The sequence below is a fragment of the Pan troglodytes genome, chromosome 3 (assembly GCF_028858775.2).
Source record: "Pan troglodytes isolate AG18354 chromosome 3, NHGRI_mPanTro3-v2.0_pri, whole genome shotgun sequence".
In the NCBI taxonomy this organism is placed as follows: domain Eukaryota; kingdom Metazoa; phylum Chordata; class Mammalia; order Primates; family Hominidae; genus Pan; species Pan troglodytes.
Genome location: NC_072401.2, coordinates 68,123,620 through 68,151,326, shown reverse-complemented (window position 1 = coordinate 68,151,326; position 27,707 = coordinate 68,123,620). Strand labels below are relative to the sequence as shown.

Below are 27,707 nucleotides of genomic sequence, written 5' to 3'. Positions count from 1 at the left end.
TTGTAGGCATCATCAATCAATATATTTCAAGTATTTAACTATTTAGTATTATGAAAATATTACATAACCATTTAGAGATCTGATTTGGTAGAATGTTAATTATCTTACCACCTTTTTTAACATTTAACATATTATCTACCTTCTTAAAGAGCAGTTGTAATATTGTTGGTCAAGTAAGACTTACATTTTTGAAACACTTGGCCAATATTATACAAAATCTGCTTCTTTCTTACATTCGACTGGTTATTGAAGTTCTGGTTAACACTGTAATTGAAGATGTCTTACTCAAAGATCAAAGTGGCAAATATCTATAAAACTTTCTTCCTAAGATTTATCTTTTAAAAGCAGGCTGAAAACATCATGGTGAAGGTGGGATTTCATTCACTTTAAGATGAATGTATAGGAGATTGTTAAAGGCAGTATTCAATGGTAAGCGGTGTGTGCAGGGGTGCAGATATAGGAGAATCATATTTAATTCCAAAACAGCTAATTAAGGAAGAATGGCTCTATAAGCAACTTGCTTTTTCTTGTGTAAAAGGAAAGTATTAATATATGTTCAAGAAAATAACATACATAAATGAAAGCAAGACATTTATTCACTCACACATAGCTTTTCAGAAATAAGACTAAATATGTCATAATAAAAATTCTGGCATGTATCTAATCAGTGATATTTTGCACTTGTGGTAGTTAAAAAAAAAAAGATGTCACATAGCTATTTTACAGCTATAGATGTGATCTGGTTTGATAAACATTTACTATTTTCTTTCCACTGTATTGCCATAACTAAGGACAAAGTTGTCACATAGAACTTGGAGAGATGAGCTTGTATTATCTCTGAGCATCTATTCTAAGTGTTGCATGCTTGGCCAATTGGTCAGCATGGCTCTAGAGGCAGTAACATAAGCCATTTTCATAACCATCTCCTTTCATAACAGGAAAGGAATTGGAAAAGGGAGAGTTTGTTTGCCCTTAAAGTAAAAAAAAAAAAAAAAAAAATCCTTTCCTCGACAATACTGTCAGGAAAAGTACTATTTCTACCATTTTCTTTATTCCTCAATTATCAGCTTAAAAATACAGGACTAAATTTGCCTGTATTTTATTTTTATTTGCTCAAATGGAAGCAAATTAAATTTGCTAATGACTTATTTTTTGGTGATAAATTTAAGAAAGGCATCAAGTTAGCATCATAAAATTCAACCAATTAACTTTAGCTGTACTTCCTTCTTCTGTTATTGAAAGACTGGTGTGTGGCTCTAGAAACAGTAGATAGAACCTTTTAAAAATCTTAATACATCCCTCATTGACCCTTTTCTAAATTTTCCTGAGTACATATCAGAAATATAGATCTGGTTCTATTCAACTGCCATTTATTAACATTAACAATGTAGCATTGCTGCCAGGGGTAGAAAAAAAGAAAATTAACCTCTCTCTTCTGTGTTCTTGAAGTTTGCAAGATAAATACGTACCGATTTTAAAGGAAAATGAACATCAGTAAACTGGACAGATTTATTGAGTTAGCTTGTAGCAAAATGAGTTTGCTCCATTTTCACATAATTTTTCTGGTAGTAAATGTTTTAATCTATTGATGTCATGGAGAAATGCTACATTAGCTATAAAACAGAAAGAGGGCACTGTTCAGTGACAGGACCAATAATATGTATTGTGCAATAAACACTTTGCAAGAATTTAATGGCCCTGAATTCAAATAGATAATATATAGTTCACTAAACCGAGGGAGAAGATTCATAAAAGACTGCCAAATCCTCCAAATGCATAAACTTAGATGTACTATTAAGACATCAGTTTTACAATGGTAGATGAAACTATGCGTGTTTTGAAAAAGAACAAAAAGCCCATTGTCATAGCATTGCAGCACACCAGGATTTTATACTGTCTTTCCTTTTATAATGTAGGCTTTTGATGTTAACTTCCATCACTAAGGAGTTCATATTTTCTGTGATAAATCTCTCTTCTTCTGTAAAATTAATAAGGCACAGAAGAGTCTAGAACTTGACCATGGTGTGATGAATTCAGGCATCTAGATGCATGAAAGGTGAACTGATGTTAAGGAAAGACTTGCGGGTTAAGATGTAATTGTTTGTGGTTAGTAAATATACATCTCATAAATCTCAGAAACCTAAAACTTTACCTCCACACTGTTTCCAAATGTGTATATCATTTTTTTTGAAGTAGATGCCAAATTCTGTAGGCCACATAGTTTATATGTGTGTGTGTGTGTGTGTGTGTGTGTGTGTGTGTGTGTGTATGACAAACCATCCAAAATTCATGACTTGAGATTTCATTTAAAACATCATGCATTTGAATATATTTTTCAAATCCATTGACCTTTGAAATAGGGCATCGGAATTGTGCTACTTCATTTTCTGGGTGAGAAAAAAATAATTCAGTACCAACTGATCTGTAATCTTCTTGGGAAATTATATGCTATCCAATGAGCATAAACCTTGGAGCCAGATTGTCTTATAAATTCCTAGCTCTATCTCTTACCTGATTTGTGACCTTGAGCAAGTAATTTAATGTCTCTGCTCCTCACTTGTTTTATCTGTGAAATGGTGATAATATAGTTCCTATCAAAAAGTCGTTTTGATAATTAAGTTAGTAGTAAGAGTTTACACATAGTAAACATTCAATAATTGTTGGCTATTGTTTCTATAAATTCTTCTTGTTTTAAAATTATGCACTTATTTAATTATGTTTAAAATGCCCTCAAATGTAAGCTATTTTGTTTGCAGTTTTCATTATTTAAAAATGTAGCATAATGGGGCTGGGCATTGTGGCTGACACCTGTAATCCCAGCACTTTGGGAGGCCGAGGCACGCAGATCACCTGAGATCAGGAGTTCGAGATCAGCCTGGCCAACATGGTGGAACCCCATCTCAATTAAAAGTGCAAAAATTAGCCAGGCATGATGGTACATGCCTGTAGTCCTAGCTACTCGGGTGGCTGAGGAGGGAGGGTTGCTTGAACCTGGGAGGCGGAGGTTGCAGTAACCTGAGATCAGGCCACTGCACGGCAGCCTGTGTGACAGAGTTGTCTCAAAATAAATAAATAAAATAAAATAAAGTAAAATAAAATAAAATAAAATAAAATAAAATAAAATAAAAATGTAGCATAATGGAACAGACCATGGTTATTTGTTTTTTGGGTTTTGGTGGGGTTTTTTGTAATTAGAATATTAACCAAAAATAACAAATAGATGTATTGATTAAACTTTATAATCAGAAAGTATTCACTTCAGCATAGCATTGGTACAATCCACATAGCCATTTTATTTTTTTCTTTAAATTTGCCTTTCTTAATACAAATAAAGTTGTACCTGTTATTCAAGAGCACCTGAGATAGAAAACCCTTGGATTTATTTAATAAATTGAAAATACTTATTGAGTGGCTTGCTTTAAGTGAATATTTCACAGCAGTGAATGAAGCAGTCGTTAAACATATACAGGTTACTTTCTAGTAAGTTAGCAGAATTTGTCATTACATAGTTGTTCCTGAAAACATATAACTTCTATTTAAAATGTATTTGTTCTTTAAAGTTGAATTTTTTTACAAAAAAGATCACCTTATGTGGAAGATGTACTAATATTTATATAGTACTTACAGTGAATATAAACATAAAATTAAAGATTTAATAAGTTTCAACTCTAATCAGTTTAGTAGATATCAATCACTTTTTGTTGTCTACCAGGAAGCTGATTTAATTGGTGAGAAAGTTACACCTAGTAATGTTATATTGTTGGTAGTTCCTTCCTTAATGATCTCACTAACAAATTTCTTTTTATGACCCTTCTACAGATGGCTTTTAAGGAAAAAAAAAATAGCTGGGGCTAGTTAGTTTAAATAGACTATAAAGTATGTTGACAGTGGTCCAATAGAGCAAAGAATAATGTGGTCATTTGTTTCATTCTCTAAAACTGACTTTTCCTCTAATTTGACACATTTCACTAAAACAAACAAGACATGCATTTAGTGAATTGCTTCACAGATGTTGGCTGAGTATGATAAAGAATGAGAGGGAAAGCATACTTTATGCTGTGTTTCTATTTGTTTTAATTTAATCTTTCTATTCAATTTCTCACCTTTGGATTGTGTATCACATTATATACATTTGGATAGCTATCTGCTTATTATTTCCTTTGTCAACTTTGACCTACCCAATTTATAACTGCTTTTTAAGGAATATTTATTCTTTCTGTCACTATCTCTCAAAGGAGGAACATAAATTCGTAAGGAAAACAGATAGGGAATATGATGCCATCATTCTCAGAGGCATGCAATTCTTGTATTAAATATCCCAATACTACAGAACTAAATCCATCATAAAGAGTGGAAAATAAGTAGAAACCATTCACTATCCAATTAAGTATATTTGGTTAAGCCAATGGAATCATGCTACTGAATTGTCATGAACACACTGTGATGGTCACTGAAGAATGAAAGAAGAAACAGGAGGAACCACATGAGAAAAACTGCTACTTCTACAAGTGTACTGTAAGATACATGATTAATAAAACATGATTTTTCTTTCAAGTAAGATAAACACTAGCAAACAGTTTTATGTGTACCACTTTCTTCTTGGCATATTTAATTCTTCTAACCCTGCATTTCTTTCACCTCTGTCATACCTTTTTTTTTTTTTTTTTTTTTTTAAGACAGAGTCTCACCCGGTCGCCCAGGCTAGAGTGCAGTGGCCATGCTTGGCTCACTGCAACCTCCGCCTCCCAGATTCAAGTGATTCTCCTGCCTCAGCCTCCTGAGTAGCTGGAACTACAGGTGCCCACCACTACGCCTGGCTAATTTTTGTATTTTTTAGTGGAGACTGGTTTTCATTATGTTGGCCAGGCTGGTCTTGAACTCCTGACCTCAAGTGATCTGCCCACCTCAGCCCTGTAAAGTGCTAAGATTACAGGCCTGAGCCACCGTTCCCGCCCCCTGTCAGACATTACTGACTTAAATGCTGGCTCCTTGCTTTCCAAGTGACCAACATTGTGCCTTGTAAGTCTGGAATGTGATACTGCCTTAAATGATGTCCAAGAAAAGCAATGTAATCTGAAAAGAGATCTTAAATAGATGACTCTGAGAAGAGATTCTTTAGCAAAACTCAGAGTGATACTTTTTTTTTTTTTTTTTTTTGAGACGGAGTCTCACTCTGTCACCCAGGCTGGAGTGCAGTGGTTCAATCTCGGCTCACTGCAAGCTCCGCCTCCCAGGTTGAAGGGATTCTTCTGCCTCAGCCTCCTGAGTAGCTGGGACTACAGGCGCCCACCACCACGCCCAGTTAATTTTTGTATTTTTAGTAGAGATGGGGTTTCACCATATTGGCCAGGCTGGTGTCCAACTCCCGACCTCGTGATCCACACACCTCGGCCTCCCAAAGTGCTAGGATTACAGGCGTGAGCCACCATGCCCGACTAGAGTGATACTTTTTTAAGATAAGTTATTCCTAGTTACTGATATTAACTTTCAAATGTTTTGTTTGTTGAAATCACAATCATATTTTTATTAAGAGCAGGCCATAAAGTAATTTTCTATTTCTGCTAAATATAACTTAGCAGATAAAGCACTGATGGCATATAGAGAGTAATAGGGGTAGCTGGGAATAGTATTTGCTCTTTAATCAATGGAGATATTCAATAACAGTAGCTTGCACATGAAAGATAGTGGTTTAGCAATTGTGCTCTGGTGAGAAGCCTGGCATTGTATCTTGAATGTGGCACTTACTATTTATTTAACTTATCTGTAGCATAGTTTCTGCCTTTGTAATATTGAAATCATGACACTATCTAATTGCTAATGGTAATGCATTAAGTGGATAATAAGGAAGGCACTTAATAAATATGAGTTGTTCTCATAATTATCATAATCCTTATGTTCTGTTTTCCCAGGGAGCATAGCACAGAGGTTTAGTGCAGGCTTCGAAGTTCAAACACCAGCTCTACCGATTACTAGTTATATGAGTCTTCTACTGTCTCCTCATCTGCATAATGGTGACAATCATCTCAGCAGGGTTGATGTGAGGATTAAATAAGATAATAGAAGAAGTACCCAGCAAATATACTGTTATAGTGTAAATGCTAAATAAGTAGGACTAAGAATAACTTAAATGTGAATATCAATAAGGAGGAATTCCACAGATTACAAATCTTTCTTAGCAACAGTATTAAGGTTCTCTAGAGGGACAGGACTAATAGGATAGATGTATATGTGAAGGGGAGTTTATTAAGGAGTATTGACACACGATCACAAGGTGAAGTCCCACAATAGGCTGCCTGCAAACTGAGGAGCAAGGAAGCCAGTCTGAGTCCCAAAACCTCAAAAGTAGGGAAGCTGACAGTGTAGCCTTCAGTCTGTGGCCAAAGGCCTGAGAGCCCTTGCAAATCACTGATGTAAGCCCAAGGGTCCAAAAGCTGAAGAACTTGTAGTGTGATGTGTGAGGGCAGGAAGCATCCAGCACAGAAAAAAGATGAAGCCCAGAAGACTCAACAAGTTTGCTCTTTCCAACTTCTGCCTGCTTTATTCTAGCCCCTGCGCTGGCAGCTGATTAGATTGTGCCCACTCAGATTGAGGGTAGGTCTGCCTCTCCCAGTCCACTGACTCAAATGTTCATCTCCTTTGGTAACACCCTCACAGACACACCCAGGAACAATACTGTATATTCTTAAATCCAATCAAGTTGACACTCAATGCTAACCATCACAGTATATTTGAGGGTTTTACATGGACAGAGTCGCTTTCACAAGCAACAATCATTGTGTAAGACATCCTTTCCTCCCATCACTCCCCTTTTGAGGTATGTGAGTGCTCAGTGACAAACACAAAGCAGATTAGGTAAGACAAAAATAAAAGGTAAATCAGGCTTCATGTAGGTTTTACAAAATGTTTGGCCTTTCAAATATGAATAGAAATTTGATAGAAAGCCTGAAAAACAAATACAGTTTGTATAAAAATTTATTTATAGAGATGGCAGATTCATTGAATTTTCTGAAATTATATAAAAATATATAAGAAACACATATTGGAAGATTATAGTAATGAATCTAAAGATTTGGATATCATTTAATTTGAGCCGATATTTTATAAATGAGAAAAATGAAGCCAGATAATTCAGATATTAGCCCCAAATCACAGTTTACTTTTTAATCCTTAGGAGCATTTAAAATAAAGTAGTAAGTAATGTGATAATTTTTGATTCACTTAACAATTTTATGGATTGCGAAGGCAGAAATTGCTATCCTGATTCTATTGACAAGATAAACCTTTAGCTGTAAGAAGTCAAGTTAGTTTATTTCTGATAGAATTATAACTATTGTCTCTACCAGAGCTCTTGAAATCTTGTGAATTAATCTTGGTATGGTAAGTTTCTATCATCATTTCATGCAAGAGAATAGAACAACAAAACCCAACAAGACATTCCATGAGAAAAAAACAAAACACCAACAAAACCCAACATCTTGAGGAATAGCCTAGGAATGCTTAAGAACTATGGAATACTCTGTCACTTTGTACAATTCTTTCAACTGCCTCGGTCAACTTGGGGCTGGATTCACTAGCCAAAGAACAGAAAATATTTTGTATTTAATAATAACATGGTGAATAATAATATGTTCCTTAGTACAAATATGATTTCTAGAACTGAAACAAAAATTAAATTAATTGTAGAATTCTTTAGAAATTGACATGTAGAAAATACGTCAAATATATCCTATATATGTCAACTGAAGCCCTTAGAAGATAGGTTTAAGATCTTTACTCATCAGTTTTTTTGGTGTTTGATAAAATTGGAATGCCAATTAATCTAAAATAAACTGTGATTTGGAGCTAATATCTCAATTATCTGGTTTCATTTTTCTTATTTATAAAATATCAACTCAAACTAAATGGCATCTAACATACTTTCAGCCTCCAAACTCTGGGACTATTAATTTAAAAGTATTTACTAAATTTCTGAAATTAGATCTAGATTCATTTTTAATATCATATTTGTTACATATCCAGAGCTGGATGTATAGAACCCAGTAATAAGAATCAGTCAAAAATACATGTCTTAGGAACAAATAGATGACATTTTCCATAGGAAGTTTAATTTTAGTCAAACTGTTATGCCTTGTGTTTCTAACTTCGGCTTCTCTTGACAATTCCCCCTTTCTCTGTCATTCACTTCTATTCTTGTCTGTTTTTAATGTCTTTACACAGATTTCTTTGACAGCATTTAAGAACAGCTTATCTTTAGTAAATAAGTATACTGAAAATCACCAATTATTAGACTATAAGTTTCCCTGAAGCAGCGATTAGTTTGTCCTTTATAGCATGGTCGTAATAGTGATATGGCTTCAATGACCAGAGAAACACCCTGGTCCCTTGTCTCGCACGGATAAGATTAATGACACGGACACACGTGGAGTGGTTTTAAGGAGAGGAAAGTTTAATAGGCAAGAAAGAAGAAAAAAGCTCCCCCATACAGAGGGAGTGGGGGCTCTGAACAGATAAAAACCCCTGCCCCTTCCACAGAAAGCAGTCAGTTATACTGGGAGGCTGGAGGAGGTGGTGTCTGATTTGCATAGGGCCCAGGGGATTGGTTTTACCAGGTGTGTCATTCACGTAGCCAGTGAAAAAAACTGGCCCTCCCACCTTAGCCATTTAATGTACAGATGCAGGTCGCCATGATGTCTTGCACAGGTGGTGTTATCTAGAGGCAGCCATGACACCTGGCGTATGTGGTGACTAGAAGAGGGAGGGAACCGCCATGTTGGGTGGATCAGGTTTCTATTTCCCAGCATTTGCATATCAATGCTTGCCGGTCAGGCTTTTCACTTTTCTATTAGAAAAGAAATGTTTTGGGAGCTTTTTATTAAAAGAAAAAGCCTTACCGAGGACTCCTTACCCTTTCTACATACCTAAAATAATTTCTTAATAACTTCTGTAATAATAGTATCACCAAAGTCATGAGTTTCGATGAGGATGAAATAAAATGATTCACAGATTGACTCTTCACAGAGTACACATTCAGTAACTGTTAAGTGTTATGATTGTTACTATTTGTCTCTATTCACAGCTGTAAGTGTGTTGTGCATAACAGGAGCTCCACAGATGAATTCAGTGAATCTAATATATAAACACGCATATTTAGTCTTATACAATCTGAGGTAACTCTGCCTTTGTTTTTTGTTTAGCAACTTTAAATGTCATGTGGTTATCACATAGTAGTAACAAATCATTGTCACAAGGGTACGTCATTGAAGAAGCAAATGTTGTATCAACTTTAAGTATTACCAATAATAACTTTGAAAAATTATTATTTTTACTAAAGCTATTATAAATAGATTCTCAAAAGAGTCTACTAAGAGAGCTGCATTTTCTTCTAAAAGGCTAAATTAATAGTTTGAAAGGTTTTGCAGATCCATCAATGGCATGGAATGTTAATACAAAATTAAAGGCCATCTCAGTTTCTGTAGCATCTATAGATATTGCATTTAAGTGTTTAAATTAGAATATGGCTAGCAAAAGCATTCTATGAATTATTGGCATTTTCAATCTGCACACTCCAGGATGAAATTCATTAGGAGGTGTTAATTTTGGAAACAAATTATATAAAGCCATTGTAATACAAGGTACTTGAGCAGCACTTTTATTCAGTGATGCATGGGTATTATTTGAAAAACATAATTTAGAAGCAGAGCTGCAGAGATTACTCCTGTCTCTCATTAAATAAAGGATTAGTACTTTATTTACTGAAAGCGACAGATGTCTGTCAGAATTTTTGATATGCAATATACCAAAAAATTGAATGAACTTCACATTTTTTTTTATTTCTATTTACTGAAGTGCTTCTGTATTTCTTGGTAGAAGTGAAATGGAAGAAGAGAATTATCTGTTTTGGAATAATAACTATTAGGGAGACATGAGTTATTCAGCACAGGTTTGTTTCCAGTTATAAGAGAAATCTTGGTTTTCCTTAGTCAAGAAATGTGGAAACCATTTTTTTTCCTGTATTTTATCTTCTCTAGAGAGTTGCTTTGTAACACTAGTACACTAGTCTCAAGGGGTGATAGCACTGAAAAGTGTGTCATTCTGTCCCTTTCTTTGAAAATACCATAGTGCCATTTAGTCATTGCACAAAGCATGGCAAATATTAATTAAGCTCTGTTTATGTGTTGAGCACTGTAGATGAGTAAGATGAATTTTTATCTTATTGAACATCAATAATGAATAATATCCAAACCTGAATTCCTGTTTCAACTTGACCTAAACAAAGCTTAGCTACCTAAACTTATTAGCCATAGAGCCATGGTATTTGTGCCTCAGTTTCCCCATTTGAAAAGTTGGGATAATGAGAATGCCTACATTTAAATGTCTACTTAAGGCTGGGTGCAGTGGCTCATGCCTGTAATCCCAGCACTTTGGGAGGCTGAGGCGGGCAAATCACATCCTGGCTTACACAGTGAAACCCCATCTCTACTAAAAATACAAAACAAAATTAGCCAGGCGTGGTGGCAGGTGCCTGTAGTCCCAGCTACTGGGGAGGCTGAGGCAGGAGAATGGTGTGAACCTGGGAGGCAGAGCTTGCAGTGAGCCAAGATTGCGCCATTGCACTGCAGCCTGGGCAACAGAGCGAGACTTCATCTCAAAAAAAAAAAACAAAGAAAACCAAAAGTCTACTCAGTTTTGTATGCAAAATTTCAGTACTTAATGAATGAATATTATACCAGATATAGTGCCTACTCTCAGGGAGTTTCTATTTATATTTTTGTATTTTCTAAAGTATGCTTTTTCATGGATTTGATGACAGGGAGGAAATGGAGAGCAAGAGTACAACAATTAAACTGTGTTTCATTGAGTTTGTATGTTGTGAGCATATGGTATTAGACAAATGGCAGGACTCTGCCACCTACCAGGGTTGACCTTGGTCAAATCCTTTAGTGTTTAGACCCTCTTTACTCTTCTCTGATGGGAATAATAAATACAATATCACATTGTTATGCTGTTAATACTTCAATAATTAAATAAGGTGATTCATGTGAAAGCATTTTATTAAATTATAAAATGCTGTTCATATATAAAGTATAGGCTAAGTATCCCTTATCGAAAATTCTTGGGATCAGAAATGTTTCAGATTTTGGATACTTGGGATTTTGAAATATATTCATTGTTCTGGAGAACCTAAATGCTCCAAAATCTGAAAATTTTTTAGTGCAAACATGATGCTCAAGGAAAATACTCACTGGAACTTTTTTTTTTGTTTTTTGAGAAGGAGTCTCACCCTGTCGCCCAGGTTGGAGTGCAGTGGCGCGATCTTGGCTCACTGCAACCTCTGCCTTTTGGGTTCAAGTGATTCTTCTGCCTCAGCCTCCCGAGTTGCTGGGATTACAGTCATGCATCACCCCACCCAGCTAATTTTTGTATTTTTAGTAGAGATAGGGTTTCACTGTGTTGGCCAGGCTGGTCTCGAACTCCCGAACTCAGGTGATCCACCCACCTCGGACTCCCAAAGTGCTGGGATTACAGGCGTGAGCCACCACGCCCAGCCTGGAACATTTTTTATTTCAGATTTTTAGATCTGGGATCTTCAACCTATAGTATTGTGAGCTTTTGATTATGCAACTGGTTGTGATTAGGTAACTGGTTGTGATTTTTTTATTACTTTCTTATTTTGCCTTTCTGCCGTATCCCAACTGCCCAGCTGCCATGTGATAAGGGTACCCAAATGTATTTTAATAGTCTAAACCAAATGTTACAGGGAAAATCATTCTTTTAACAATACTATTACATTGCAATGAAAAAAATTGTTTAGAAATTATTTAATATTTTATTACCATGTTATGTCCCCTGTAAGTGTCTTTTTTCTTATAGATTATAGAAATACGGGGGCATTATTGGATTGTAACATTCTGCATTGTAAATAGAAAATGTGTTCTATGATTTTTATAGTTTAAAAGAAAATAAAATTTAAACATTAAAATTGAATACAAGTTCATAGTTCTTAGTTATGGCATTAACAATTTTTGGCATGCAACAAATTTATTTCTCTCTATTTTGTGATGTAATTTTAAAAAACTTGGCAGTACATACCTATGCTCTCTGATCCGTACCTTTTCTAATTAAACAATGCAATTCAAAGGTATTGCATATGATTCAGAAATGGCTGAACAAATATCTTATTTTTTGAAACAATAACATGACTATATATTATATGTATTTTATAAACTCTTGGGAAATATAGAGGAAAATTTACTAATCATTTTTACCTATTTCTTTCTTTTATAGAGAATAAAATTCTTCTTAGTTTGAATTTGTCATTTATTCTAACCACAGGATATAGCTTATGACATTAAGTTTGAGAAAGGACAACAATGAAATCACTTTAAGGAAATATATAAACATATTTATAGAGGCTGAACGCACAGTAAAAATAGTTTGGAAATTAAAAGTGTAGAGAGAAAAGGAGACAAACTCGTTTCAAAAACGTTTGGAAATGAACAATAACAGCTATGCCAGAATTCAGGATATTGGACTAGACTAAAAAACAAGAGATCCTGAAAAAGGCCCTTGCACGGTTGTCATCATGCAATTCATTTATTTATTATCTCATTACAGAGAGGAGGGAAGGGAGTATTTTAGGCCTGTGTTTTTAGATCACTGCAGGCTGTTTTGTAGCAACAAATGTTTTTTGCCAATATAACCCACAATACCACCCATATACTTTTTCTTCTTTTGCTCTCCAGTTTTATATTTAATGGGTTAGAGATACAAATTGCTTATAAATTTTACTTTCTTCCCCACCCATTAAAATACACAGACATTACGCAGATAATGCATTGCAATATGATTTTATATAGTGAATGCAGATTCTATTTCACCACTTTTTCTTTTTACCACATGCTTAAAATATCAAGAAGCAAAATTGTTCAATGTTATTTGGATTATGTATTTAATTCAAGAGCTATTCACTGAGTATTTATTATGTGGTTGTGCAGGATACAGTAGTGTGCTTGTTTCTTGTATTCATGTAATTTGATTATTTATTCAGTGAAGGGAAGCTTCTAGAATCAGAATTAAATGATAGGTAATGACTGGCCGATCCTTAGTGTTACCAAGCTTTTCAATGACAAATTATGTTGTCTTGCCGGTTTTTGTTATGGGAATATGATTTGTGTGCGCTTGTTTCAACTTAAATTATAGGACTGTTTTACTTCAGTCTTGAAAATATCAAATAAATGATAAATGAGCTACAGCCAGTCATGACATGGGCAAGATCATAATAATTTTCTCCAAAGCACAACAGCCTAATAAATCTTCATTTTGAGTAACCAGCAATCAACAGAGGCAAGCTTTACTTATTCTACAGCTTATGCCAATTTCTCTGATATGAAACAGGACCAGAGAATCAAAATCAAAATTTTACCAAATGGCAGTTGAGTTAATAGAGGTTAAAGCTCTTCAAAAAATAAAAATTTCCATCAAAGTGTAGGATAATATTTGAAGAATATAACAGATACCATTGCCAATACTTTTTTGTTACATAGCCTGTCTTCTCATTAAGTATTTGTTGAAGAGAGAAATAAAACTCACAAAGAAGTTAAGATATTTCCACTCAAAAATAAGATTGTCTATGAGTTTTATGTTAAAAAAGACTAAAGTTCCATAAACGAGCATTTTTGTATTTTAGAATGTAAGTCTCTGTCTCTCTCTGTATTTTTCAGGAAGATATTGCTATCTGAGGCTATTTCAAGGAACCAAATTAGTTCTGAAAACTTCTTTGTAGGCTAGTTGTTGACAAATGTCAACTTTCATATGACTTTCTATCCCCAACCTCAGCCTTCGTTATAATGTCTATACTTTGGAGACTATCGATTATGCAATTTGTTAAGGTGCTTAGTTGTCAGTCTGAATATAGGTTTGTGATTATTCTGGTATAAGCATGAAGTGCATCTCAGATAAGGCTTGAGATGCCTGTATTAGCGTATTCGAGACATACAGTCCAGTAAACCCTGGAGTTACTCAATAAAGATGGAGGATGATGACAAATATGACAGTATAATGGAGTTTTTAAAAGCACCCAAGAAATATTGTTAAAAATAATATTTGTAGAGAGGGAGGGAGGGGGGTGAGGGTTGAAAAACTTACTGTTAGATACTATGCTCACTACCTGGGTGATGGGATCAGTCATACTCCAAACCTCAGTATCACATTATATATCCATGTAACAAACCTGTACATGTACCCCCTGATTCCAAAATAAAAGTTGAAACTATTTAAAACATAATAATATTTATTAATTAGCGAGATTAAGGATCTAAAATTTGATAACCTTATTTGCAACTTTCTAAGCAGAACTTTTGATATATGCCAGTTTTTCCTTGGTGAGATTGAGGAATATCACCACTCAATATCACTTTGCAACATGATATCGAGGCTTCAAAAAAGTCGTTGGAGAGAAACGAGTATGGTTTTGACAATAACTGGAGACACTCAAGCTTAGATCAAGTATAAAGATATCACCCAAATGTAATTATGCCAAACAGTATTTCTCACTTGTTTTTGAAACCTTACTAGCATTTTAAATTTATTTATTGTGCATATCTCAGTTCATCTCTTCCACTGAAATTGCTTTAGTTTTACATCACTTGAAATCTGTGATTTTTTAAAGTTTGTGTTGTGAACTCATTCTTCCCTGACATTCTCCTCTTTTTTCTCATTGGTCCCTTTTTTCATGTTAGAATATAGCAAATTGTCTCTGTGAAACAAAATATTTATAAGATAAAGAGATGCTGCTTGATAAGTTTGTGAATACGTTAACAATTTTCCAAAATTTTTACTGACTTGTATTGGTCAGTACCTTAAAAATAATTATGGAATTTAATTTGAAATGTATAAACATAACATGTTTGAGGATCTCTATTTTTATAAGTGTATGTTGACTCTGTTAAGAATTTCAGAAAAGACCAGAGCCAGTGGCTCATTATTTTTCTAAACCTTCTGATAATGTATTTTTCTGAAGCACAGTATTTTTCCACAGTAATATCAAATACTAATGAGCAGGAGGGAGAAAAGTTTCTTCAATAAGGATTCCAAATCAATTTATTTAGGGTAAGATCATTCAACATTAATGTGTAGTCTCATGAGGTGCATTTCTCATAAGACTGACAAACTACAGGAAATCTTAGGCCTTAGGAAATGAGTTGCCGAGTAGTTCCTTCTAAACAAATTCTTTGAAATGCATAGAAAGCACAACTATTATGTGAAATACTGGTATAAACTATAATATTTATAAGTGAGACTAGTCAAACTATTTGAAAGCTTTCTTTGTATAATTGCCGACCTGCCTTTCCAATGGAAATATTGGTGTTCTTATTATGAATATTGCATTTCCTGTGTCTGTAATTTGGAATGGTGTGTTTATTTAATCATAGTTTGATTAATTTTTGCCCTTTTTCTCAAAGTTTACATTTTAAAGCATATAATATGATTATTTTTAAATAACTGTATTAGAGAGATGGGTTTTATTAAAACATATAATGTTCAATAAAGCAAGTATGAGTGAAATAAATTATTTACTTTCAGTTTGGAAGAGGTGAATAAAAAGTGCTTGGCCAATACCGTACCATTAATCTATTCTCTTTTCTCCTTTCTCTCTTTACTTCTCTCTCTCCAATAGAAGTGGAACAAAAAGGTAATTAAATACCTTTCATAAATTATATACTATTTATAGGCTAAGTTATTTAACAGTTTAACATTTAGTTAAAATAATTTTGTTATTAATTCTTATCTATTTTATGAAAATTTATTTACTACTTCTGCTGCTCAACTTCACTTTAATCTGTATTACTGACAAGAGTCACTTTCTTTTATCTAAGAAGAGTTTAGTAGTATAAAATTTTCAACAGTGTATTTTATTCCCCTTTATTTTTGAGTAGTTAGAAATCCAACTCATGGTGATGAATAGTGGTTGCTTTAATTTGTTTTTATTTCTATGCTAGTTAATTTTTCATAGCTCTGGCATGGTTTCCCTATTCCATAAATTTTTAACTATTTTGGGAAAAAGGGAAAAAGTTTTTCGAACCACCTAAAGTAAGTTACTTTAGTCATCAAGGATGGTTATTTAGCATAAAGCTTATATACAATTTTGATAACAATGGATACTTATCCTTTATAATTATAGCAAGCATATGAAATTCTTACAATCAATATTATTATGGATTGTATATTGATGATGGCCCTCTATCCTTGCTATGGAAGATTTTGGTAGTTAGCCTGTTCCCAAACTTGTTATTTCTCTAAAAGTAAAACTTTGGGCATTTTAGTAATGTACTTTTCTTTTTGATAATCTCCAAAACCTACCTGAGTTTCATCTTAGATTGTTTTCCATTGCATCTATGCTTATAGTTACTGTTTAAAAGCTAATCACTAATGCCAAAATAATAATACTTTAATCATTAAAAAAGGGTCAATATCCAAATTACTGTGATTTTCTAATTTTTTCACCCAGTACACTTCTAATCATTCCAAACATAACAGTAGACTGCATGATTATTTTTCAGTGTGTTTGCTTTGCAAATATATTAGAGCAGTGTTTCCCATAGTAGGTTCAGCGGAATTCTATACTCCAAAGAAGCTCTATGATAAAGGTGCCATGATCCAATTAGTGTGTGAAATTTGCTCACCCTTCCCACTTCTGCCTTGGAGATTCACGAATGTACTTAAGCAATTAGAATCTATGCCACAATTGTATGTAATATAACATTTCTTAAACACATGTGGCTAAGGATCCCTTTTTCCTTTCTGTGTAACATCTAGCTATGCCACTTGAAACACGTGATTCAAGGACCACCCTTTGGGAAACATTGCTTTATAGCCCCTTCACTACCGATGAATCAGCCAGGCTTTCTTACCACCATTCACATGATATGCTACTGAATCATACTAAAAATCAAGTGAATCAGATGATTCTTGGCCATTTTCATTCTGAAGTATGAGCAGCAAAATATTATAGCAAGTAATCTTGGGTTTTAATGCTCTTCTCATGTAACAGTAAAAGGTACATGTTTTTAATTTCCAATACTACTGTATTTAACAGGACATTTTTAACTGATTAAAATCTAGATCTTGGGTTCTTTTCTGTAACCTTTCACCTTTTCTTCTTTCCTTATTCCTTCTTTCCTTTCTTTTTCTTCCTTTCTCTTTTCCTTCCAGTATCCATCCATCACTCATTTTTAATTGTGTGGGTTGCATGCTCTGTGTGTGTTGTAGCAACGTTGGGAACTTTTTTGCTAAAAGATTCAGTGGCCTGTATTACAGGGCTTTTCTTTCTCCTTTATTAAAAAATTACTATGAGATATTCATCTGTTTCTTAATGATAACTACTGAATGGTGAATTTCATCAGAATGGAAACTATTTTTGTTTCGAAATATGTTCTTCAGTGAACTATTAAAAGTATTATGTGTAAACATTTGTATTTCTTATATGTCTATAGAATACATAGACATATGTTACATCTGATATATATTTCCAAAAATATTGTAGCATATTTACAAAGGTAACAATCACAGGAATGCACAGCTACTCACAAAAAGGCTAGACATTTTTCAGTTATCAAAATCAAAATGATTTTGAAATGAAGCCAAAATTAATGTGGAAGAATACTTTGTGTTCTTAAAAGAATGCAGCAGAATAATGATGGTGGGTATCTCTTGTTAGAGTTGCATTCCATTTGGTGAAAAATAAGACTATATAACAAAATATGAAATTAACATATTTATTTATTTTAACTGTTTCCCTTCCAACAGTTTTTCTTTGTCCTGGACTACTAAAAGGAGTATACCAGAGTGAACATTTGTTTGAGTCCGACCACCAATCTGGGGCGTGGTGCAAAGACCCTCTGCAGGCATCTGACAAGATTTATTATATGCCCTGGACTCCCTACAGAACTGATACCCTGACTGAGTATTCATCCAAGGATGACTTCATTGCTGGAAGACCAACTACAACCTACAAGCTCCCTCATAGGGTGGATGGCACAGGATTTGTAGTGTATGATGGAGCTTTGTTCTTCAACAAAGAGCGCACCAGGAACATAGTAAAGTTTGATTTGCGGACTAGGATAAAGAGTGGAGAGGCTATCATAGCAAATGCCAATTACCATGATACCTCCCCTTACCGATGGGGAGGCAAATCTGACATAGACCTGGCAGTAGATGAGAATGGGCTATGGGTAATCTATGCAACAGAACAAAACAATGGTAAAATTGTCATTAGTCAATTGAACCCTTACACCCTACGGATCGAAGGAACATGGGATACTGCATATGATAAAAGGTCAGCTTCCAATGCCTTTATGATTTGTGGAATTCTGTATGTGGTCAAATCTGTATATGAGGATGATGACAATGAGGCTACTGGAAATAAGATTGACTACATTTACAACACTGACCAAAGCAAGGATAGTTTGGTGGATGTACCCTTTCCTAATTCATACCAGTACATTGCAGCTGTGGATTACAACCCCAGGGACAACCTACTTTATGTATGGAATAACTATCACGTCGTGAAATATTCTTTGGATTTTGGACCTCTGGATAGCAGATCAGGTAAGTTCAACCTTTTATGGTACTCTTTGGGGAAATATTTACTGTTTGTTTTCAGCAAGTTCATTTTATGTTTTTATTAAACATTATTTGTGGTATTCTGGCCTGTGTACCTGAAAATTGTTCTTTGTCTTTGCATCTAAAGAAGGTTGCTGCTGATCACTTTCAGCTATAAAAATGTGTAACTGCAAGAAGTAGACTCTCCTTTGTTCTGCTCAACTCCAGTCTTCAGCTCTTCTTCTTTGAAGGGTGTTTGTTATTTTCAACAGGTTAGTTCTTTGTGGAGTGAACTGCACAAAACCATTGCTAAAATAGAATGCCAGCCTGTCTAATTAATTGTGAAATGCCCACAGAAGTGCTGTCTACTTGGAACTTGTCAAAGGGTTAACTTGATATTATGTTTCAGGAGCCCGCACCAATGTATTCACCTCACAGAGTGCATCACATCTGACCTCTCGTTTTGGGAAGGTTGTCAGTTTGAGTCTGCCTGTTCTGAATTAATTTGTATGTTGAGAAAAATGTTCATAACTGATAAGTACAGTAAAAATATACCTCAATTTGTATAAGACATTGCAATTTTTTATAGAGTTTTAATTGTAATTCTTTAAAAGTGCCCCTTTTCCATTGAAAACATACCATTTCCTTTTAATGTTGTTTAAAGACAATCATAAATACCTTTAATTTTTTTTCATTTTTATGTACTCAACTGAACACCATTCTCTTAAAGGTTAAAATTTTTAGCTAGTGTGTTATGTTAGTCCATTCTCACACTGCTGTAAAGATATAAACAAGACTGGGTAATTTATAAAAGAAAGAGGTTTAATTGACTCACAGTTCCACATGGCTAAGGAAGCCTCAGGAAACTTACAATCATAGCAGAAGGTGAGAGAGAAGCAAAGGCATGTCTTACAAGGCAGCAGGCAAAAGAGAATGAACAAGTGAAAGGGGAAGAGTCCCTTATAAAGCCATCAGATTTCATGAGAACTTACTCACTATCACAAGAACAGCACAGGGGAGACTGTCCCCATGATCCAATCACCTCCCACCAGGTCCTGCCCTCCACATGTGGGGATGTGGAGATTACAATTCAAGATGAGATTTGGGTAGGGACCCAGAGTCAAACCATATCAACTAGCCATAATAGTCTTCTCCAAGATAAAGTATAATGGAAAACTAAGATAGAGGTGTCTGAATTTTGATGGTAATATAGCAATTCGAAAATTAAATTATTTTTGCCATTCAGCTGTAAAAATGTATAACTACAAGAAATTGACTCTCCTTTGTTTTGCTCAACTCCAATTTTTAGCCCTCCTTCTTTGAAGGGCATTTAACATTTTCAGCAGGTTAGTTCTTTATATAGTGAAGTGCATAAAACCTTTGCTAAAATAAAGTGCAATCCTGTTAATATTTCTTATTTTCTGCATTATGTTTCGAATTACTCTTTTATTAGCACGACATTCTTCTAACTTAGTCTAGTATATGCATATCTTTTTACTGAAGTAGATTCTAAGTTTTTTATGGCCAATGGCCTTGCCTTACCCTTTCTTTTGTTGTATTTTTCTCTTAACATTATTTGTCTTCTCTGACTCTAGTATAATACATCGCATATATATAATAAGGCTCAATCACTCTTGTGGAATGAATGAATGAATGAATGGCTTTTCACTTCTTATTCAGATAGGATGACAAATTAGGTAGTATTTTCTCTAATCATGGAGAGGCTTCAGTCAGAGTGACAGCACTTGTTTCCACAATCAGCAATGCTGATATTACGTTGAATTGGCTTTTACGGAAAGAAAAGACTAAATATGCAATAGCAACAAAAGCAATTTCTCCTAAGTCCTCAACAAAATCTCCTAGACCAACTCTATTGTCTGACTCACCGCTGTACAGGTAAGGTTTTTTGTTTGTTTTTTTAACCCACTGCATTTACAGTTTAAAACCTGATCAATAATCCATTATCTAGAGTATTCTGGGAAGACACTCCTTTCATAGCTGTGATATTCTTAAATTAAAATTTATGTTTGGTTAGTGAAAACTTTGTTATGGATGGTTCTTAGCCTTTTTTGACTCTTAACTGGAACAAGAAGTGATTTCTAATATCTCAAAGGAATAATAAATAATAACTTTTTTTAGGTAATCAGTGAATAAGAGGCAATAACATAATTCAAATTTTATTTATTTAAAAGAGCATACCTTATTTTTATTTAGAATAATAGGTTAAAATTAATTACAATTTCAAGTTCTGATTTGATAAACTAAAGCAAGTTCTTAACTCAGTTTTATTAAGTTGTCCTTAAAGAATAAGATGGTACCATAATCCCATGTGTTTAAAAACTCGCCAAAAATATTTTTAGCATACATACAATTTTAGCATATAATAAACATATGAATATACTCATACACATATATGACTATATGCTTTTTGTACTATACATATAAGTATATATGTATAGTCATATGTGTATTAGTATACATATTCATATGGTTATTGTTATATGTTTATATATTCATATATGCATGTATCCCCCTCCATATGTATGTACATATCCCCCTCCATATGTATGTATGTACAAACATATGGGGGGGTAAGAGAATGAATGATTATAATTGTGAACATAAGTTAAATTATGCCTTCATTTAATTTTTAAAAATGTATTTGCTTGTCTGTTTATGGGAGTTAAAACATGGTCCATCTCACCCTCATGTACTAGTGCCGATATTTGTTAAAAGGATGCTATCGAAGGCTGGGTGAGGTGGCTCTTGCCTGTAATCCCAGCAATTTGGGAGGGCAAGGCGGGCATATCACTTGAGGTCAGGAGTTCAAAAACCTAGCCTGGCCAACATGGTGAAACTCCATCTCCACTAAAAATACAAAAAAATTAGTCTGGTGTGGTGGTGGGTGCCTGTAATCCTAGCTACTAGGGAGGCTGAGGCAGGAGAATCGCTTGAACCCGGGAGGCGGAGGTTGCAGCGAGCCAAGGTTGTGCCACTGCACGCCAGCCTGAGTGACAGAGCGAGACTCCGTCTCAGAAAATAAATAAATAAATAAAAGGATGCTATTGAAGTAGCAAACATTAAGAAGTGATAGACTTCAGCTTTTAAAATGAATTCCTAACTTAAGTCAGGAGATTGAATTTCATTCCTTTTGAACAACGACAATTAAGACTTTGTCTGTTTTACAAATAGTGAAATTTCACCTGTTAAATTTGTCAGTATAATCACAAAAAACTATCAATTTTCATGCATGAATGCTCAAATTGAAAAGCTAGTGCTTTAGCATGGACTTATTGCAGTTTAGAGGTGGAAAGACTATGTATAGAAATAAATTTTATGCATGATATGTGCTGATAGGAAAATTTCAATTAACGTTAATAGAAGCTGTTTATCTTATTTCACACAAACAGTTTCAGCTGGATATTTTTCTTTAGTAAATTACATTGACTTTTTTTTTTTCCCAAAGAAATTGCCTTTAGTGAATTCTTATTGCCATTTTATTTTGGGTCCTATGTGTCTATGTACAGAAACCCTCAACTTATTACAAATATGTTAGAGTCAAAAACTAATCCTAAATCTGTAGACCCAAAGTGTATTTGTCGTTACCATCTGTTGGTAGCAGGCTGAGTCTTTTTGCGATGATTTTAACTGTATTCCAATCAATGAAAAATCATTCTTTTGAAGTTTTTTATATAAAGGGGTATCTATGTTTTATGTCTCCTGTAAAAAGATCTGGTGTTGAAAAATAAAAGGCAAATATACTTCTCTTGGGTATATAAAGATCCTCTGGTGACACTTGGTGATGCTTACACATAGGTAGCATAGGCTTCTGAACATGAGCTTGGGAGTCAGAAGGACGTGGGTTTGAATTCTCTCTGTCTCTTGTTTGACTATGGGCAGGCTGTTCAGTCTTCAGTCTCGATTTCCTCAGACTATAAAATGGAAAAAATAACTCCAACCTCAGAAGATTATTGTTATATTTTAATGAGAAAATATATGTAATAGGCACAATACAGTAACAACCTAATAGATTTGCAGCAACCCTACAAGGACCATTTTTATCCACATTTTCTAAATGAAGGCCCTTTTAAAGCACTGCAGCTCATATAACTTATTCCAAAATTGTCCAGATGTTAGCACCAGGCACCCTCTAGATACAAACATCATTTGTAGTTCGTATTACAAGTTAATCACGATGTATTTGTACTCTAAAAATTGTATCTACTCTTCAACCATGAAATCAAATGATTTGTTTTTATAAGGGTCTTTTTTTTTTTAGTCTTTTTATCATTCCATTTTTTCTTTTTTTTAAAATTACTTCCATAAGTTTTTGAGGAACAGGTGGTATTTGGTTACATGAGTAAGTTTTTTAGTGGTGATTTGTGAGATTTTGGTGCACCCATCACTCGAGCATTATACCTGAACCAAATTTGTAGTCTTTTATCCCTCATCCCCTCCCACCCTTTCCCCCAAGTTCCCAAAGTCCACTGTATCATTCTTACGCCTTTTGCATCCTCATAGCTTAGCTCCCACTTGTGAGAACATACGATGTTTTCCATTCCTGAGTTACTTCACTTAGAATAATAGTCTCCAAGTCCATCCATGTTGGTGTGAATGCCATTAATTCATTCCTTTTTATGCCTGGGTGGTATTCCATTCTATATATTTATATCACAGTTTTTTTTATCCACTCGTTGATTGATGGGCATTTGAGCTAGTTCCATACTTTTGCAACTGCGAATTGTGCTGCTGTAAACATACGTGTGCAAGTATCTTTTGTGTGTAATGACCTCTTTTCCTCTGGGTAGCTATCCAGTAGTGGGATTGCAGGATCAGATGGTAGTTCTACTTTTAGTTCTTTAAGGAATCTCTACACTGTTTTCCATAGTGGCTGTACTAGTTTACATTCTACAAGTGTCATTTTTAAAGTCTGAAATGGTAACCTTGGAGGAAAAACATGAAAAAAAAGCTTAACTCCTCAAAGTATTCTAAAAGTGGTTTCAGGAGTTATTAATTCCAGTTCCTTACTTTTCCTAACACTCATCCCCTGACTTTTAATTGTCACATTTTTAAAAATACCTACCTTTTGTTGAGCTGCCCAATTGTATGACATGTATGTTTGCATTATTTTTCAGAAGAAATGTCTTGAGAAATGGTACAATCTGTGAAACATTGTTTTCAACAATAGCTATGTTAAGAAATTAATTTCAATTGACTTTTTAAACTTGTATTTAAAATGCTTTCAGAGACTCTAAGTGAAGTTTCTCCTTGAAAAAAATCATTAATTGGCCAGTTTTTCTTGGCAAAGTTTAGAAGAAGTTTAAAATTCATTTACTATGTTTCTCTAAAAACATTACTTTTGGAACACTATCCTGTTGTCACCTATTCTGCATGATATTAAATGTAAAATTGCCAGCATTTTTGTCATTTCTCAGCATGAAATTGGTGGAAACATAAATCAGAACTTATTTTGATACTGCTATTTAGCATTCATATAGCAAATATATTTGCAAATAATTTCTTAAAATTTTAAGTAACATAGTTATATTTCACATATTAAGGAAATTACAAATGCAAAGCATCTCTAATTTTTTATAAAAAGTTTTTTTGGAACTAAGTAGACTTTGATTCATATTGTAATAATCTTATTTATATTGTTTTAGTCAGTTTCTTCTACAAATTACTTTTTTTTTTTGATTGGAGACAGAGTCTCACTGTGTTGCCCAGGCTGGAGTGCAGTGCCACACAGTCTCGGCTAACTACAACCTCCATTTCCTGGGTTCAAACGATTCTCGAGCCTCAGCCCCCTGAGTAGCTTGACCTCCCAAAGTGCTGGGATTTCAGGTGGGAGCCGCTGAACCCAGCCCATCTACAAATTCATAAAATGTCTGATAAATACTTGGTGCTTTGTAAAGACTGTTGAATGATTAAATGGATAAATGGACTATATTTTTAAAATCTGCTTTTTCAAGATACTAGGTGAATAGGAGTATAATTTCTAAATGTGATTTATTAAGATTACGTGTATGCTCCTCAAGTAGTCATCTTCACTGTCAGCACATGGATCTATAATCTAAGTTTTAGTAAGTCACTCCCCTACCCTGTACCACCAGCTTCTCCCTTGCTTCACCCACATTGTTGTGAGCTTTGGTAATCTAAGGGGCAGTTCAGCATGTGATAAAGAGAAGTACATTAATACATAATGTGTTTTCTTGCAGAAGAAATTAAAGTCAGTAATTTTACAGTATGGAAGAAAGTGGGCAACTGTTTAAAGAATTCTATATTAAGAACATAAATTGTTTAGTTGACAAATTGTAGGGATTTCTTCAACTTGAAGAAAATGGAAAATATATTATTTTTAGAAATGCATAATAGTTGTGTTCTCTTGAAAATACATTTTGTCTAAAGAACCAGTGATTCAGCTTTGGACACAGGTACCAAAATGATTTTAAGCATTAGCACTTGAGTACAAAGTACATGTGAAAGCACTTCCTCTGTTTTTTCTGGGCAGAGCACCAGATACAGAACTATCAAATCTAGAATTTTCTTCAAATATACTTTCACCTGAGCCTATTTCCTATCTTATAAAATACAATATAAAAGTATACCTTTATTATTACCTTTAACTGGCTATTTTTTGTAAGATGTACATTTAAAATGTTCAAATAATACTCAGCTGCTTTGCAGGTTATTTGAGTGATTCTCACATGAGCATCATAACTCTAAAACCATATGTTATATCCTGATACAGCTGGTGGGAGGGGGTCAGATAGTTGCATCACTTGCCTTTAGCTATGATTAGTGCCTGGTTTTGACTGACTTTCACCTTTAACTCTTCTCTCTCCCAAACCACCTTCTGCCAAATTGATTATTCATTAATAAAGAACAGTGAGAAGAGAGGTATTTTCTTTGACTCCTACAGTTTGTTTCTAAGCTGTCCATCAAACATTCTAATTTTCCTTGTTAAATATTCACATGTTTTCCAGTATTTGCTACTGAAGGAGGATGGGAAAGTAGGTTCAAATTGGTAATAACAGGCATAGAAGCTGAGTTTCAAAAATTTCCTAAAATTAGTACGTCTAACAGATCTAAAAATCTACTGGTTGAGATTTAGTGAAAAACACATCCAGCAATAAGTACTAACAATAGAATGATAAAGAGATGTAGCTACTGTCTTGTTACCTGCTGTTCTGCTTCCCAAACACAATCCACATTTTCTTGAAAGCCGTTTGAGATTATGTAAATATAACCATTCTTATGTACGCTAAAGATGGTAGAATCTAAACCAACAAAAAGCCTACACATAACAGTTTAACAATGAGGATATGGTGCACCTTCTGTCCTTATAATATGCAAATTAAGTGCATTTGTGTTTCCAGTAAAAGCTGTGGCTGTGTAGTGATGAATAAGAACTTTAAACACACATGACACCTCGTTAAAATGTAATTTTCACATCATATATCTGAGCCCTTTACTATGACAGCTAAGTAATGTGAGTGCTGGGCAGAGAATCCTGAACATTTTGAAACTGCCACGTGTTTAATAGGTAGCTGAATCTGCTTCCTGAATGGTTTAGTTAAATATGGTGCACCCTCGTCAGAAAATAGAGCCTAAAAGTAGTAGGATCTTAAATCAAACTTGTCCTCAGCCTAGGGTATGATTCCTTCACAGTTCCACTTGAGATACCACATTGTCTCTAAAGTTTAATTTACATCTATCTTAGTAGCTGAGTGAACTTTACAAAAAGGAAAAAATAGTCAGCAACTTGTTGCTAATTTCAGCCCTATCTGTATTTTTATGCATCAGCTGTTTTCTCTGTCTGCAGAGGAGCCCCTTCTTTTTCTTTCCAGTGCTGCTTCTTTGCTTGCAGTGACAGCTGCTGCCTGAAGGACATTGCTGCTGCTGATTTTTCAGGGAGCACAGCCAAAGCTTGTGAAATTTTCAAGAGCTATTCCATTGCCACTTCACAGCAGCTGAATTTTCTCTTACGCTTTTTTTTAAACCTTTCCTGTATTTTTATTTCTTCATAATTGAGGGTAAAACTTCCCAGAATGACATCTGCCTTTCAGGCTCTGAGTAAAAGAATCACAGTCCTGTACAAAGCAAAGCTGAACTTAACTATACAGCTGAACCTAGTGTTTGTTATTCATCTGACTAGGTGACCTTCCAAATGGATGAGAGAAGAGGCAAAGAATAAAAAGGTTCACAAATGCTCTAATGTTAGTTGTGTTTCTACAGAATGATGTCCCTGATAAATGTATAATTGTTAGACATGAAATCAAAATCATTTCTACGTGTATTTCACAGTAATAAAGAAAGATGACTTATTTGTGAATAAGCTTCCCACTCACACCAGCTGTCCTTTCTGTAGCCATTTCACTGCTCATTAGCATGTCCACCAGAGGGCAGGCAGGTGGAACTGGAATAGTGTTGTTGCTCTTCATTGGCACGTCTTTTAAGGGTTGGTAACAGTGCCAAAAGTAATGATTATCTAGGGGTTCCACCATAAGAATCCAATGCTTCTACCCATCTTAGCACAGATAAGTGAGAGTTGACTCTATTACGTAATAGCTGTTAGAATAGCCAAGTCGGACATATGCTTCACTTCTCTGTTTTTAACATTTTATTATTATTATTCTTACTCTTCTTCTTATTATTATTATTATTTTTTGAGATGGAGTCTCACTCTGTTGCCCAGGCTGGAGTGCACTGGAGCGATCTCGGCTCACTGCAAGCTCCGCCTCCCGGGTTCACACTATTCTCCTGCCTCAGCCTCCCGAGTAGCTGGGACTACAGGTGCCCGCCACCATGCCCGGCTAATTTTTTTTGTATTTTTAGTAGAGACGGGGTTTCACCATGTTAGACAGGATGGTCTCTATCTCCTGACCTCATGATCCACCCGTCTCGGCCTCCCAAAGTGCTGGGATTACAGGTGTGAGCCACTGCACCCGGCCTGTTTTTAGCATTTTTAAGTGGTGTTCAAATACCTTGGACTAGGCTTGACAGGCAATAGTATGAGTTTTTAAGCACAAAGGTATTTCCTTCTTAATAACTACTTTACCACTAGAAAGCTAAATTATCGGATAATAATGATTAATGACAAAATA

General features: G+C 34.6%; 1 protein-coding gene across 50 annotated transcripts in view; it reads left to right on the top strand.

Moving 5' to 3' along the window:
• The window catches only part of ADGRL3 (adhesion G protein-coupled receptor L3), an 861,998-nt gene that overhangs the window by 511,001 nt on the left and 323,290 nt on the right, over positions 1-27,707 (top strand). For 42 of the 50 annotated variants that reach the window (XM_054683080.1, XM_054683085.1, XM_054683079.1 and 39 more), the window contains 2 exons: positions 15,677-15,691; positions 17,806-18,606. In XM_054683080.1, the coding sequence (XP_054539055.1) occupies positions 15,677-15,691; positions 17,806-18,606 (816 nt within the window). The remainder of the gene's footprint in view (positions 1-15,676; positions 15,692-17,805; positions 18,607-27,707) is intronic. The other 8 variants (XM_054683087.1, XM_054683094.1, XM_054683078.1 and 5 more) reach the window with 1 other exon arrangement.